Source organism: Phalacrocorax aristotelis, chromosome 6 (genome assembly GCF_949628215.1).
Source record: "Phalacrocorax aristotelis chromosome 6, bGulAri2.1, whole genome shotgun sequence".
Classification (NCBI taxonomy): domain Eukaryota; kingdom Metazoa; phylum Chordata; class Aves; order Suliformes; family Phalacrocoracidae; genus Phalacrocorax; species Phalacrocorax aristotelis.
Window position 1 is genome coordinate 2,468,974 of NC_134281.1, and position 14,188 is coordinate 2,483,161.

Here is a 14,188-nt window from a genome sequence, read left to right on the forward strand (position 1 = left end):
AACATACTTAAGCATCCACCTGTTGTTCCAGTCCTTGCATTAATTTTCAGGAAGATACTGCATCCTCCTCCAGACCCACGGAGCCAGCTGGAGGGGGGCTGCATGCAGCACAGAACAAACTGCAGTTTTATCTGCAAAGGGAACGACTGAGCGATGCAAAAGGCACAGTATTGCGACTCCCTAAGCCATTTCGCAAAGACTTCCTCCTCCTTGAAAGCACCTATCAACTCTTACAGCCGTGACTTGCATTTTCCTGTTTTTGCACAACATCAGGCTACTCGTAATTGCTAACGGTTTGTAAAACGCTTGGTTTGACAAACCTACAACTGCGCTGGGCAGGTGATTCCTATTCGCTTCTAATGCAAATCCAGTTTATGCAATTTTGGAAGACACACAGCTTCCAGATTAGCTCTTACTTATTCCTCGACGCAGCGAGCCCATTGGCAATATCGATAAGGGGTTCAGTTACAAGGTACTAGCTGCAGACACAAAGATCCTGAAGCTTCAGACACTCCAGCCTCCCCTTCAGGCTGAAGGGGAAAGGCAAGCAAGCAGCAAGGGGATTTGAAAAATTGTTCCTCTCATCTCCTTTGTTTTTTTTAACCTTTCTCTCCCAGAGTTGAATGTCACTACCTGCTGTTTGGGGAATGTAATTGTTCAGGATGGCAAACAGCTCAGGCCAAGTTTCTGCATTGGCTTGAATTCAGTTTTGCTCCTATAGCTTTCGGTGCCTAGCCAAAGACAGCAGCAGCAAAGCATGTGCGCGCGGTTTGGACTACTGCCACGTAAAACTGCCGTCCTACTTGTCTCCGACATCGCTAACGGCATGAAAATTGCTTGACAAAACAAAGATCAAATGTTTTTTTGAAAAAATTAGGAGAAACTCTGATGTATGTAAGCCCGGCACTGATATAATACTAAAAGAATTACACGTTCCTAGCACAGGAACATTACCATACAGATTTGATTTCACGTATTGCCAGCAGCAGGGCATTCGAGTTCAACGGAAGTGATTTGGCAGGTCTGAAAAGCACTCACGCAGGGTCCTACACTTCTGGCACGCCGTACAACAATATGCAATCACAGCAATTATTCCTCCTTTATGAGGGCATTTAGTACATTGTACTGCGTCTCACCAGCTCCTCGCCTGCGTGCAATTCTAATCCAGCAGCAGTGGTTATGCTGAAAAATCATGTTAATTGCAGTCCATTTGTAAGCAAAAATCTTATCTCCTGCGGAGGCACGCGCTAGAAAAGATTACTAACATGAGTTCTGGGCTCGCTATTTAAAATTATACAAACACATCCCGGAGTATCACGGGACAGCTGAGGTTGGCTGGGACCTTTGGAGACGATCTAGTCCAACCCCCACGCCCTGTCATGGGGCACCACCGAACAGAGCCTGGCCCTGTCCTCTTCACATCCCCCGTCAGGTATTTATACACATGGGTGAGATATCCCGAGCCTCCTCCTCTTCAGCTGACCTCTGCCAGCTCTCTCTGCCTCTCCTTGCTCATCAGATGCTCCAGTCCCTTAGTCATCTTGGAGACTCCCTGTGGGACTTGGGAGGCCAGGACTGGACCCAGCACTCCACTGGGGGCCGGGGGCATCCCGCCAGGCACCGTGGACTTGAGCACATCCAGCTTGTTTAAATGTTTCCTAACCCAATTCTCCTCCACCAAGGATTAGTCTTCCTTGCTCCAGACCTCCCTTCTGGCTGCAGGGATCTGGGTTTGTGAAGGCCGGACTTGCCGGTAAAGAGCAAGGTGAAGGTGCCACTGAGCACCTTGGCCTTCTCCACGTCCTTTATCACCAGGGCCTCTGCCCCGTTCAGCACCAGACCCTGCTCTCCCCAGTCTCCTGCTGCTGTAGATACAACCTAGAAACCCTTCTTGTTGCCCTTCATGTCCCTCACCAGATCCAACTCCAGCTGAGACCTTCCTGATGCCATCCCCACGTGCTCGACTCCACGCACACGAACATATCCAGGAAAACCTCCGAGAACCTGTTCGCTGGCAAGCCAGCGTACGCCTGCGGGCCGCTGGAACCAAAGTCCCAATGCTCTCTTCGTTTTCCTACATGACTTTTGTTTTTCCCCCTCTTTCCTTCCCCTCCCAAAAGTAGATCAGTAACTTCACAGCAGAACGCTTGCTTGCTTTAAGCGTATACTTTTAAGAAGCCACATCAAGTGTTGATCCCACCACCCTTTATGTACATGGAAAAGGCCACTGAACACAGGGTAGTTGGACTTCCCCGTGTCTGTCCAGCAAGGTTTAAATACTTTTTTTCCGGATTATCTTCAAGGCCAATGAAAATAGAGTCACGTATCAATTTAAAAAGGCGTGGGATAAGCGAGACCGACGCGGCAGCAGCGACTGCACGAGGCGACACGAGCGCACCTGCTCAGGAACCAGGCTGTACCTGCAAATCCCGATTGTGGTTTTCACAGAGCAGCTGCAAGAACCGGAGGATGGGTTGCATTATTGAGATCACAGCACTCATCTCCAGGTCATCTTTGCTCTTGTCTGCTGCAGACTGTGCTCCTTCTCCTGCCGAATAATGGTCATCGGGATCAGCCTCCCTCCGGTAAGTGTTGTAAGCTTTTCTTGTAGCTGCAGAGGCCTCCAGTAACTGATCCCGGACCTCCTCGGTAATTTGGGTCATAGGCTCTCTCACTAAAACACACAAGAACAGGTCTTCCTTAGGCAAACTGAAGAGAGGGGACCAGAAAACCTGTTCACACATTTCCCGTTACAGTTTCACACGCAGGCCAGCTATTCATCATCCGTTCTTTTGGTAAGTACGTTTAGTGTGATGTGAGGGTCTCGAGTTTAGAAGGATATCATGTCACTCTCTTCGTACCTTTTATGCGAACCACATTGAAGTTACAAATTCTGGTATTAATTGGTTAGGGCACACACATCTAGCACTATCAGGAGTTACGATAAAAGGACCTGCTAGAGAAGAACATTAGGATTTCTCCGCTCATTGTCAGAGAAGGCGCTGACCACAACCCACAGTCCAGGGTCGTTACTACGGATCAGATTTGGGCAGCTTGTCACGATAGACAAGGCAGCAGAGTCTCATCTCAGAAATACTTTTCATCATTTCAATAGCACAATCTCACAAATGGATGAAGAGGGGATGAAGCTCTTGAAATCCCAAGCCAGGGCACCACTGATCTCTGAACTTTGCTCTGTGGGATCAGAGATCAGAGCATTATTGCATCCATTGAAATGAGTTCAAAACACATCATTTTACTCCCTTGTCACTTCAGAAAGGGAACAACTGAGGATTACCTCTTTTCCTGCTCGGTACATCTCTGTCTGACTCTTCATCTTTCTTTTTATTCCCTAAGTCACTCGTATTGACTGTGACAGTAGCCTTGATTTCTTGCTGTGCCACTTTCATGCGATCGTAAAAAACCTTAAAGAACTTTTCAGATTTCTTATCTTCCGTCAGCCGGCAGAAGAACGAATGCTACAAGAGAAAATGGAACAGGATCTGTATCTTCATACACAGGTTTGAATACAGATTATTTCACCTCTCTGCACTGCGTGACATCCTGAAGGACTGGGAGGTTAATTAGTTTTCAGTAAACCGAAACCTAGAGCAATGGAAACCCGTACTTTATTGTTAAGGAAGCCCAAGTGTCTCAGCTACGTTAACTCCCTTGTTAACAACTTCCACATATATTTTTAAAGAAAAGCGAGTGCAATAAATCAGGCTAGCCTTAATACATTTAGGCAGCACACTTCTCTCTCAACAACGGAATTAAGGTAAGTACAATGAATTAAGATAAGGTAAGGACAATGGAATTAGCTATAATTTCATTCTCAGCTCAGAAACAAAAGAGCATGAGCAAAATACAGAGGAAGAACTGTCCTGCCTTCCTGCCCTCAAATCAAAGGGACTGTGACTCACAACACGCAATAGTCAATGTTAATCACAGTCCAAAAAATGTACAAACAAGGCAATGTAATGAGGGGTATTTCATGCTACGTTTCCATTGCCCTGTCTGCAGCAGGCTTCTTAAAACTCCTTCGAATTCCTACTCTAATATATCTTTAAGTGGCAGAAAAACTCAAAGCATTGACTACTATTAAAAAGGTTTATTAATGTTCTTCTGCCCATATGTGCGCAGAGACAGAAAGTTCTTCCTAAAATCGAGGAGAATACAAATCAAGTACAAGTCAAAAAGGAGCCAACACAGTGAGTGATCAGACAATTCTTGATGAAACCAATATGCTGCTACATAAATCAGGACCAGAGCTTAAACATGACTGAAGGATGAACTTGTAAGTGGGTCACCTTATGCAGAGTATTATGAAATTAGTTAGCATTCTGCAGCAGCTCATGATCCAACAGCTTTACATGATGAATAGGAATGAAGCTTGATTTATTGAAAAAACAAATTAAAATGGGAATAGCAATATATCCTGCCCGCTTTCCTGCAAAGCGGAGCACACAAGGCCGTCTCTGGTACGCCCGCCTTTGATCACGCCCGAGCAGCTGCAGTCAGAAGAGTGGGGAATGACTTTGAAACACTAGTAAAGTTGTGTCTTTGATTACAGACAGAAGAGCAGCGCTACTATTTAAAGAAGCTGGTCAATATTCACATGAGATATCCCTCCCGCCATTGCAATACCTTCTACCTGCCCAGAGCATCTCCGGTAAACTCTTAAAGTATTCATTCTAGTGATTAACAGAGAGGAGGGAAAGAGAACCTCCCAGCACAGGCACCACACTGGTGCCCTCTCCTGACATCCATGCAGTCTAGTAAAATAGGCGTGCCAGAGCACTGCGAGAGACGCCTTCCACCAAAAGTCGTTGCAACAGAAACCGTGCTGGGCCCTGTGATGCGACACATGATGATTTAGGTGCCCAATTCATTTAACAGTATTAGCGGAATTATTCTCTAATCCAATTTTTTATATCAAGAACTTTAATGTTTTCTCACAAAACACACCCAAATGAAAAACATCCTTTGTCTGAATGACAGTTTACTTATCCAGGTATTTGTTTTTTTATCCTAAACTGGTTCTTTGACGTGACCAGACTTAGCGGACAGAATACCGGCAAGTTACAGTCATAATGAAGAGATGCGTTAACGTGGTTTCCCTGAGCTGCTGACCAGTAACCAAACCCAGGGCTGGGTTCTTTAGACAGCCAGCCCTTTGAAGCGCGGTCTCTTGCTTGGATGGCTGCAAGTACAGACAGAGGAAGAGTTTGCATCTAAGTTGCACCTTGAAAATTTTACTCTCCTGGTATTACAGGATGAGCCTACCGATAGTATTTTGCGGACAGACCAGCATAAACCATCGGTTCTAGAAAGGGTAGCCGTTTTCTGATTTGCTCATCAGGAGAGCGATGGTTGTCACCTGGCTGCACATCTCAAGAGCCTATGCAGGAGAAGTTTCCCTGTGATGAAGCGGCGCTGAAGCAAAAGCTTGTTTTTTTGACGAACCACACTGGAGAAATACCTTGTACGCGAGTAATTGTTACTTGCTGACAGGCTTGATTTTTGTCGTCTTTTCAAGCTTCTTAACTGACTTTCCACTGCACTTCAGAGAAAAAAACCCAATGAAACAAACATTTCCAGTAAAGCTTTCTTGTGCTGGTTGTCACAAAATGATTGTTTCAGTTTAGGTCAGGATGCCTAACACCTTCACACGTATGAATCAACCACATGCCAGCTATCAAAGATACTGTATTTTAAGAGGTGTGATCTTGCAAGCTGTGTTCGAGCAGGTAATAGGTGGTGATAATTATGACAGAAATCCTAAAATCTGTTTACAGATATAGCCGCAAACCAAAAACCGGAAAAATATCCTTTTTTAAAATGGAAATAGAGTGGCCAGTTTACACTACTGTATGCCAGGGTCCTGGCTTGCACATAGATGTCGTGCAACCACAAGCAAGACTGCTGAAAGAGCAAGGGTGCTATAGGAAGTGTGCTATAGCCTGGAACGAAGAGAACACCAAACCTCTGCTCGTATGCATTTTTGAAGAATGATGCTTTTAACGTACCCCTGACACGGGAGCATCTGACATCGGCCGTTCCTTGGAAGGCCCCCTAACAAAAGCGATGCAAACCCAGAAGCCAAGTGTCTTGTCAGCAGGAGAGAGCCCTGCCCTCGCCGTGCCCGGGCAGAGAAGCCCGGGCTGGCTCCTCATCTCCCAGACAGACCCTGCTGGTTTAACCACCAAGCTGGGACTTGTGATCTCCTAGAAACCTACCGCAGGGCAGGGCACCGTGACCCGTAACATACCAGTATGTTACTGGTGTTACAGTATCGTATATAGAACATATATTTACTATATATGTGTATATATATAAACTACTTCTACATATGTATATATGTAACCATGATACCAGATTGCATCTGTTACCCCAGGATGAGGTAGCAGAGGAAAAGCTACCTGAAAGGCAAGTGAAGATAGGAGCTCCATCTCGTACTCGAGAGGCTGGCAGCGGACCAGTTGCCTGCTCATACAGAGTGCTAAAATCATGCAGTACGAAACCGTATTTTATTTCAACTGTGTTTTGTTAACGACTGTTAAAGAGTCGTTGCCATTAAACGGGAGTCATCACATGATACAAAAGAAGATCATGAGGTTTGCTGCATGAATGCCGGATTCAGCAAGCAGCTTCACGAGCACACGCACCTCAGTGAAACGCAATACATCTCCAGAGCCCTGCAACCAGCCGACTAAATGAACCAAGACTTCCCTCTGATGCGAGAATACCAGGGATAATGTGACTGCAATTAATTACACAGCCGCAGAACCAAAGAAACTCAAAAACATCAGCATATGACACGCACAAGCTTCTAACACGATCGCTACGCTCACCATGCGCAAGGACATCACGCAAAGAGTTCTCAATCATTTTTAAAGCCGGAGCAACCACCACCTGCACGAACTCATTCAAGACTGACTTGCGGCAATGGAAAGAGCTTTGTTAAGAAATGAAAGGGGAAAATCTTCTTGCGTAAAGGTTTGCAAGTTCAAAGTCTTGCAGGTGACTGGAGAATATATTTTTGCGGTGCACAGTTTCCACGCAGGTACGAAGCACTAGGCAAGCAGCGTACGCGGCTTCCTTTACAGGCATGTGATACATCAAGCGTTATGATGAGCCTGAGTTTGTTGCAAAGGGATGGAAGAAGAATCCAGCACTGGCACTGCACGTCTGCAAAGCCAGCTACACCAACTCCTCCTGACGTCCAAAGCGGTCTATTAAAATACCACAGAATAAAACAACTAATAACACCAGGTACCAGGAAACCTGTGCAGTAACGTCTCTCTCTTTCCATATTCTCTCCATCACCCATGTCTGCTCCTAAAGAAATCCAGCCAGAAACCTCAAGCACAGCAGAATATCCCTCTTATACCTTTGCCTCTGAGCCAAAGGAGGATGGTAAGTAAATACTGTCACCATACCATAAATGACTTTATTTCCCTGGTCCACGCAAAACATGTTGCAGAAGAAAAGCTGCAAACCAAGTGACTGATTTCACCAGAAGATAAATAGAAGGCCGAGTTTAAATTGCAGCACGTTGATCAGCTGCAGCCTGGCCCATCTCTGAGCACCATCAGCCCTTCGCTCTCGCTCATTAACCGAGCCCAAAGTTGTGTTGAAGTAATGCATCTCTTTGAGAAAAGCATCCTATCTTTCTGTAGAAGGCAGCAGAAATGATGAACCATGTCTGTCTGTAGTCTATTCCAGCAGTTAATAACTGTTAGAAACATGTGATTAAACTCCTTTTTGTGTCACTAACTTCCAGTCACTGATTTTAAAAATTTTTTTAAGTTTGTCTCTTCCGTAGTTATTCCCAGAAACTTGGTATCCTCTCCTCTTCAAATTATTTACATACACTGTTAAATGTTTACCTACCTTTCTTGCTAAACTGAAAACACTATTTTTGCTTGCTGGCATTTTATTCAGAACTGATCTCATTTTCTGTGGTGGTTATTTTTTGGCACGTTCTTAAATATTGCAGATCATCAACAATCTGGATTGTAGAATCACATTTAAAAAACACAAAATCGGCAAAGAACGGGCACGTTTCCTAGCATTACCACTTTACCTCTTCTCCCTTCCTGCCTTGCCTTCCGAGATCTTGGACACAGAATACACGTAACTTCCAACGATGGGTGGAAGAGAAGCTCAACTAACTGCCCAGCGCTTCAGGGGAGTGGGGTTACGGAGGCAGGGTAACCGTGCGGCATGTACGAATGCTCCTTAACGTGTCTCACATACCAGCAATCGGTAGCAAACTGGTTTTATTTTTTAACGAGCAGAGCTGACATCTGCCCTTTGGAGAGCAAAGCTGTAAAACGCAGCAGACCGACAGCTTCATGTAACCTGTAACAGGTAGAGACCCAGCTAATGAATCCACTATAAATTTAACTAATCCACAGTAAGTTGAACTGTGATTGAGCGTGTGCCCATCGTCGGATTGTGAAAGGAAAACAACGGAACCAGCCGAAGGCAGCTTATTTCTAGCTCTTGCCTTTGAAAGGCTCATCCAGTTTTGCCTGTGCGTGCTGCCACCTTTACTGGGCACACTCTCCCCCATGCCGTTACCTGGATCTGCCCCGAAGTCACGACTGTTTTGCCAACCAAGAAGAGGAACAACCGTTTGATTGTTCTGCATCGAATAGCTTGGCTTCCCGCCCCAGACTCGGTAATTACAGGCTGGACTGTGTGCGCTGTCTGAGCGATCACGTTGCGAGAAACATAACTAAAACCTATCAGCAAGCGCTGGGTTTAAGAGGCATCTGCTCAGATGCGTGCTTCCTCCCGAAAGAAGGGTGGCCTGGTATTAGGAAAGCATTTGGCTGCAGAACCCAAACAGAGATTGCCGTCATCCCGCAGAGGACGGAGGATTTTCTGGACCACACCCTCTGTAATTCACAAAGCTGTTTCAACAGACCACAGCCATGAAGCCCTGCCAGGCCATCCGAACAGATCCCAAAGAACTCCCCAGGAAAACAAATATTCGATTACCAATAAATAAGGGAAAGCAAAGCCCCAGCAAACACCTCACAAATTAAAGCGAACTCTTGTCACCTCCCTCCCTGTTTCTCCAATGCCAGTGAACAGAAAATACCCTGTGAACTTGACTAGTCAGGGATATTTCAAAGAGGAAAGTCCCTCCAGATACAAGAGAAAGATCAGCTCTCTGGCTTTAATTCAGGACATTTTATTCCAGCGTTAGAGAGGAATTATTATGGGGATGTTAACTTGCTTGGGTTATCCGGACAGGCTGCCAGCATGAACTAATGCAAAACTTCTGTGCTACTTCGTGTTTGCGGAAAGAGCTTGTCACCCCCGTACCGTTTCTTATAGCTGGACTACTTCAAAGCAGCCACGTTTTAAGGGGAACTACACTGCTAACACAAGCACTGAATTGAGTACAAATGCCAGCCCTTTACGTTCTGCCTAAACATATTGCACGGGCTTCCACTGCAGAAAATACAAACCCAACTTTGCTTTCTCTCCCCCCTCAATTATTTATTTTAAATATCACTGATCCCTCTCTCTTCTTGAAGGCTTTCCTACGTCCTGGCTTGCTAAAGATCCAGCACTCTAGGGCGTGAGTGATAGGTATCATTAGTCTTGCACAGCTTAAGGAAATGGCAGCTGAAGTATTTCATGCTGAACATACTTCACAGTTTGAAATAAACCCATAAGGAAAATCTGCCAGAACACCTCAATTGCCTGGTTTTTTTTCAAACTGTAAAATCAACTTTGTCCTGAAAGCAGAAGGGGGACTTCCTGGCTCTATTTGCCACAAATAAGACAAATTCGCTCTGCCATGGGCATCCGTGTGCCATCCTGCAAGGCTCTGTCACTAGCTGGAGATTCTGTCCCACCTTACGGAGGAGCTTTTTGGAGGGGCACGAGCGCACACAGACAGACCCGTGTAAACGCTCGTCTTTCCCCAACCAGCTTTAAATGAAAGCAGCAGCAGCGTTACACCACTCATTTCGGGAAGAGCTCTTAAACCCTACACATTCTCCTATTGCAACACCTAAAATCTTGATGCAATTTAAAGTCATTTCACAAAGAGGAAAATAAGAACAAACCTCATAGAGATACGATCCCCCCCATGGCCTTCCACAGAGCCAGCAGAAAACCCCTGGCACAGTGAAGTGGCACCAGACGAGGTGAAGACACGGGGAGGGGGGGGGACACGACAGGTAGAAACATGATAGTTGGGTTCGGGGTTTAAACCCCTCTGCAGACGGAGCAGATGGCCTCCGAAGCGTGGGATACTTGGGGCCTGTCCTGCTTTCAGCACAGAGCCTTATTTGAGTTCCTCCTGCATACGTGTGGGAGCACGCACCCGCCGGGTCACTCGGTGAGTCCGGGCAGGGCTCCTGCATGGCAGGAGCATGAATCCCACTTCCTGAGCGAACCGGCGAGCTCTGTGTAGGTGTGAGAAACAAGGAAGTCTGCAGACTCCCCAAAAGAGACGAAAAAAAAAAAAAAAGTGTAAGATCTTCTTGAGAGACAGAGGAATTAAAGAAAACCATAGCAACAAGTCAGTCCACCTACCCAAACCACCCACCCACCACCAGTTTCATTTGCTGACGCACTTCAAAAAACAAGCTGGCTCCTACCCGCGCTGGAAGGTGAGCAAGCCCTGAGAGCTCATTAAATTCCCTTCTCAGCTACTCTTGTATGCCTGCAGCTAGTGAGCAAGTGGGATATAAATAGAAGTTATATAACACCGCTTTGTTGATTCCTGTGCTTACCAAAGAAAAAAAATAAAAAAGGCAGCATGACCTTGTTTTTCTGAATAGCTTGCCTCTGCCTGCTTGTGGAGGGCTTTAATCCTGCTAGGGATCATCTTCAAAGTTTATGTTGGACCTGGATCCCGCCGAGAGGAATCGGGAGAATTAGCGATTTACGTCTCTGCTCCTTACAGAACCAGGATCACACCTGGACGCCGAGAGGATTGCCACACTGGAGGTCTGTGGTACCCAACAACCCTGAACAACATGAGGCCACCGAGACTGGAGGACAAGCGACACAGCTGAACCCTGACGTAGCGCCTCTCCTCCTTTTTTTCACCTGTATCAGTCAATCGCACAGGTGGGCACCTCAAAATCTAAGTGTAAAACCTCCCTTCAGGCAAAAAGACTGACAGATGCTATGATGCAGGGATACTGATGGCTCCAGAATACTTCAAGAAGTAGTATCAGCGGCAGCTCAAGTAGAAAGACTACAAGTGGTATCGTTACAACCTCACCTCATCCACCCTGTTCTCAGTCTCACCTGTGCATCTTACTGCCCCCAGTAAAAGTGAAATCATCTCTGCAGGAACGACTCCTCGCAGCTTTTGGCTCCGTCTCTCAGTGTGTTATTAATAGGGCTTGTTTGTTTTTAGCATGGTGGTGTCTAATGGCCAAGTGAGATCGAGTCTTCGCCGTGCTAAATATATTAAAATACATGTGAAAGAGACCACGTACTCCCAGGGGCTTGCCATCTCGAGTCTCCTCACGTGCTGCGGGTCAACAGAGCGTCAGGACGCGGATTTCCTCAGCCCTGACTTAATTACTAGTGCAGGTTCAGCGCCTTGTTGTGAAGGTAACTGCGCTGTGAAGGAGGTCTGGGTTTGCAGCGTGCCTCGTTTTGGAGAGGGCAAGATCACTGCCCACAGCTGAACGCGATGGTCAGTGTGGGTCCTGAGCAATATTTAAGTTTGTTTTTAAAATGTCATGTTCTGAAGTAACATGGAGTGTAAAAAAATAAAAAAGGTGTATTTTTAACTTGAGAAAAACTCATTGAGATAGCCAAAGACATAGGCGATTACTTAAACATGCTGATAACTTGCTGGTTTTGCATTAGTGTCCTAAACAGGTATTCTTAAAACAGTGTATAAAAGATATAACATGGTATATCAAAGAATTCTGCCTGTTATAAAAACAGCAGAAATTTTAAGAGACTTTTTTTATCAACAACCAAAAGTTCTCAAGTGCTATTTACAAAAGTTTAGTGATCTAAAAGCGTTTAGCGATCTAAAAAGTTTAGCGATCTAAAAGATCGAAAGCGTTTACCATCGCGTGCGATTTTCTGTGCTTGCAGATATCTGTTACTGTTGTAACATTTTGTAAGGAGTAAACCTGGTTTAAGAAGTCCAAACCACAAACCCTAAAGCACCACCGTGTTGCTAAACCTACGTTTTGTATCACTAATACTTCTGTTAGTTTTTGTAAAGTTTTCTCCCGATTTTGAAGGGCAATTGCAGTCACGGAGAAAAAGAAGCTGTACGTATAGGACAGGACACATTGAAGCCAACAGGGAAAGCGAAGAAAATAAAGTGGGTTGCCCAGCCGGTTCCAACTATTGCACTGCTGATCTTTTAAGCATCGCTTATCCTTCCATTTTTGTCACGGTATTTCACAGCCAACGCTACAGCAAGCTGAAGGGCACGGATCTGCCTCAAAGTCACCGCTTCCTCCGATGCAAGGCTGCGGCAGGCGGTCACAGAAGCGAGCCCCATCTCCCCGCCTGCCGGGTAGCCCCCCAGTTCACTTGTCTTCTGCGGCTTTCCTACGTGCCAGAAACACAAGCAAGAATTGCACAGCTCTGGATTCAATTCCTGTTGTGCATCAATTCTGCAATTATTTATTATCGATCATCTTGGGACAGTTGGAGGCACCGAGTTCAGCAAAGGAGACCGCAATTCACCGTGCTGGAGGTTTTTTACCGGTGGCAATGCACGAGGAGAAATGTCGACTAAGTCCAAGTCTGGGTATGCAGCAAGACAGAGCTGGAGTCGTGTTAGTCCAGCACTGTCCCCAGACCAGACTAATGAAGAGCTAGTTGCTGTGATTTCTGGTCTCACTTCTGCAACAGGCTGCACGCTACCGTGCGGCCATAGCCCCCAACCCTACCGAGCACTCAAAGGAGGGCACACAAAACCCACGGCTCCTCCTTGTGCACTGAAGAGCTCTGGAAACTAAAGAAACTCAGAGCCACACGGCATTCTGTACAGTTACATCTCAAAGGAGCCTCACACATCTACGGTGAGCTCCAAACCTTGGCTCAGAACAACAGACTCGCTCTTGGCATGCTGTGACAGAGGCACAGCTCCCCAGGTCCACCACCACAGGCTCCTTGGGGCCGTCTGGAGTCGTGATGGCCCCTGGTCCTCCTCCCATACTCAGCTGCTCATCATCCTCTGTGCAGGAGCAGCAACTCTGCTCAGATGCCTTAAAGCTAGTAGCAAATCCCACTTCTTTCCTAAAAAATGATCATCTTTTCCTTGGGCGCTGACTCCCATCGCCTCATCCTCTGTGTTCGCAGCCCACCCTGGGGAAGACCTGTGGATGAAGGGGGAAAGGCGGCACCGCCACACTTCTAACTGGTAGCTCTGCATCACGTCAGCTTGGGGTAGCGCTTAAAACATGCCTGAAACTCATGTCATCAACCTCATTTTACCTTCCCTTGCTGAAAATACCGACATGTGCGTGTGGGTAATTTGTCACACAACCCAGCTTTTGAGAAGATCCCTAATTAAATGAGCAGACCAAAGTCTCCTTGGAGAGGCAGTTATGTAAGGGATTTTACTTGCCATTAACTTCCACCGACCAAGGAAACCTCAAACTCTACGGAGGTGAGGCAGAGTAACGGTGCATATAGTTTTAATGTAGCAGGCGAGACAGAAGTGTCACAGGAGAAGTCCTCAACTTCCTCCACTGTTATTCAGGGTTGCCTTAACAAAGGAAAACCCGCCGCGCGGCAGCGCGCGCAGGGAACGGACCAAGCTTTCGCCTCTTCCGAAGGAGACGTAGCTCCGCGTGCAGCGCGCCTCCGAGCAGCGGCACCCGCCACGCGAGCGCCGGCGAAGCGCAGCCCGGAGGAGGGCGCGGGGCCGGCGGGGCGTCCCCCCCAGGGCTGCTCCATGCAGAAGCGCTGACGCCAGCTCTCTCGAGGTGGATGCTGAGGGTTATATAAATTAATAAAGGGGTTTATGTAATTTTCAGTTCACTGAGCAGCAGCGTGTCAAATTCATTTGTTGTCCGGTTTTGACCCTGCGGTTCCACCTCTGCTTCTGTCTCCTTACAAATGAGGGCAGGCTTCCCACCGAAAAACACCCGGAGCTCCTCTGAGCGGGAGCGACGAGCTCACCGGACGCAGCTATGACACTTTCATCAGCATCTCTGTTACC

At 46.6% G+C, this 14,188-nt stretch overlaps 1 protein-coding gene across 7 annotated transcripts in view; it reads right to left on the reverse strand.

The window, feature by feature from the left end:
• Positions 1–14,188, reverse strand: part of ITPR1 (inositol 1,4,5-trisphosphate receptor type 1) — a 180,732-nt gene that overhangs the window by 44,250 nt on the left and 122,294 nt on the right. For all 7 annotated transcript variants that reach the window (XM_075095602.1, XM_075095603.1, XM_075095599.1 and 4 more), the window contains 2 exons: positions 3,299–3,479; positions 2,421–2,674 (listed from right to left, as the gene is read on the reverse strand). In XM_075095602.1, the coding sequence (XP_074951703.1) occupies positions 2,421–2,674; positions 3,299–3,479 (435 nt within the window). The remainder of the gene's footprint in view (positions 1–2,420; positions 2,675–3,298; positions 3,480–14,188) is intronic.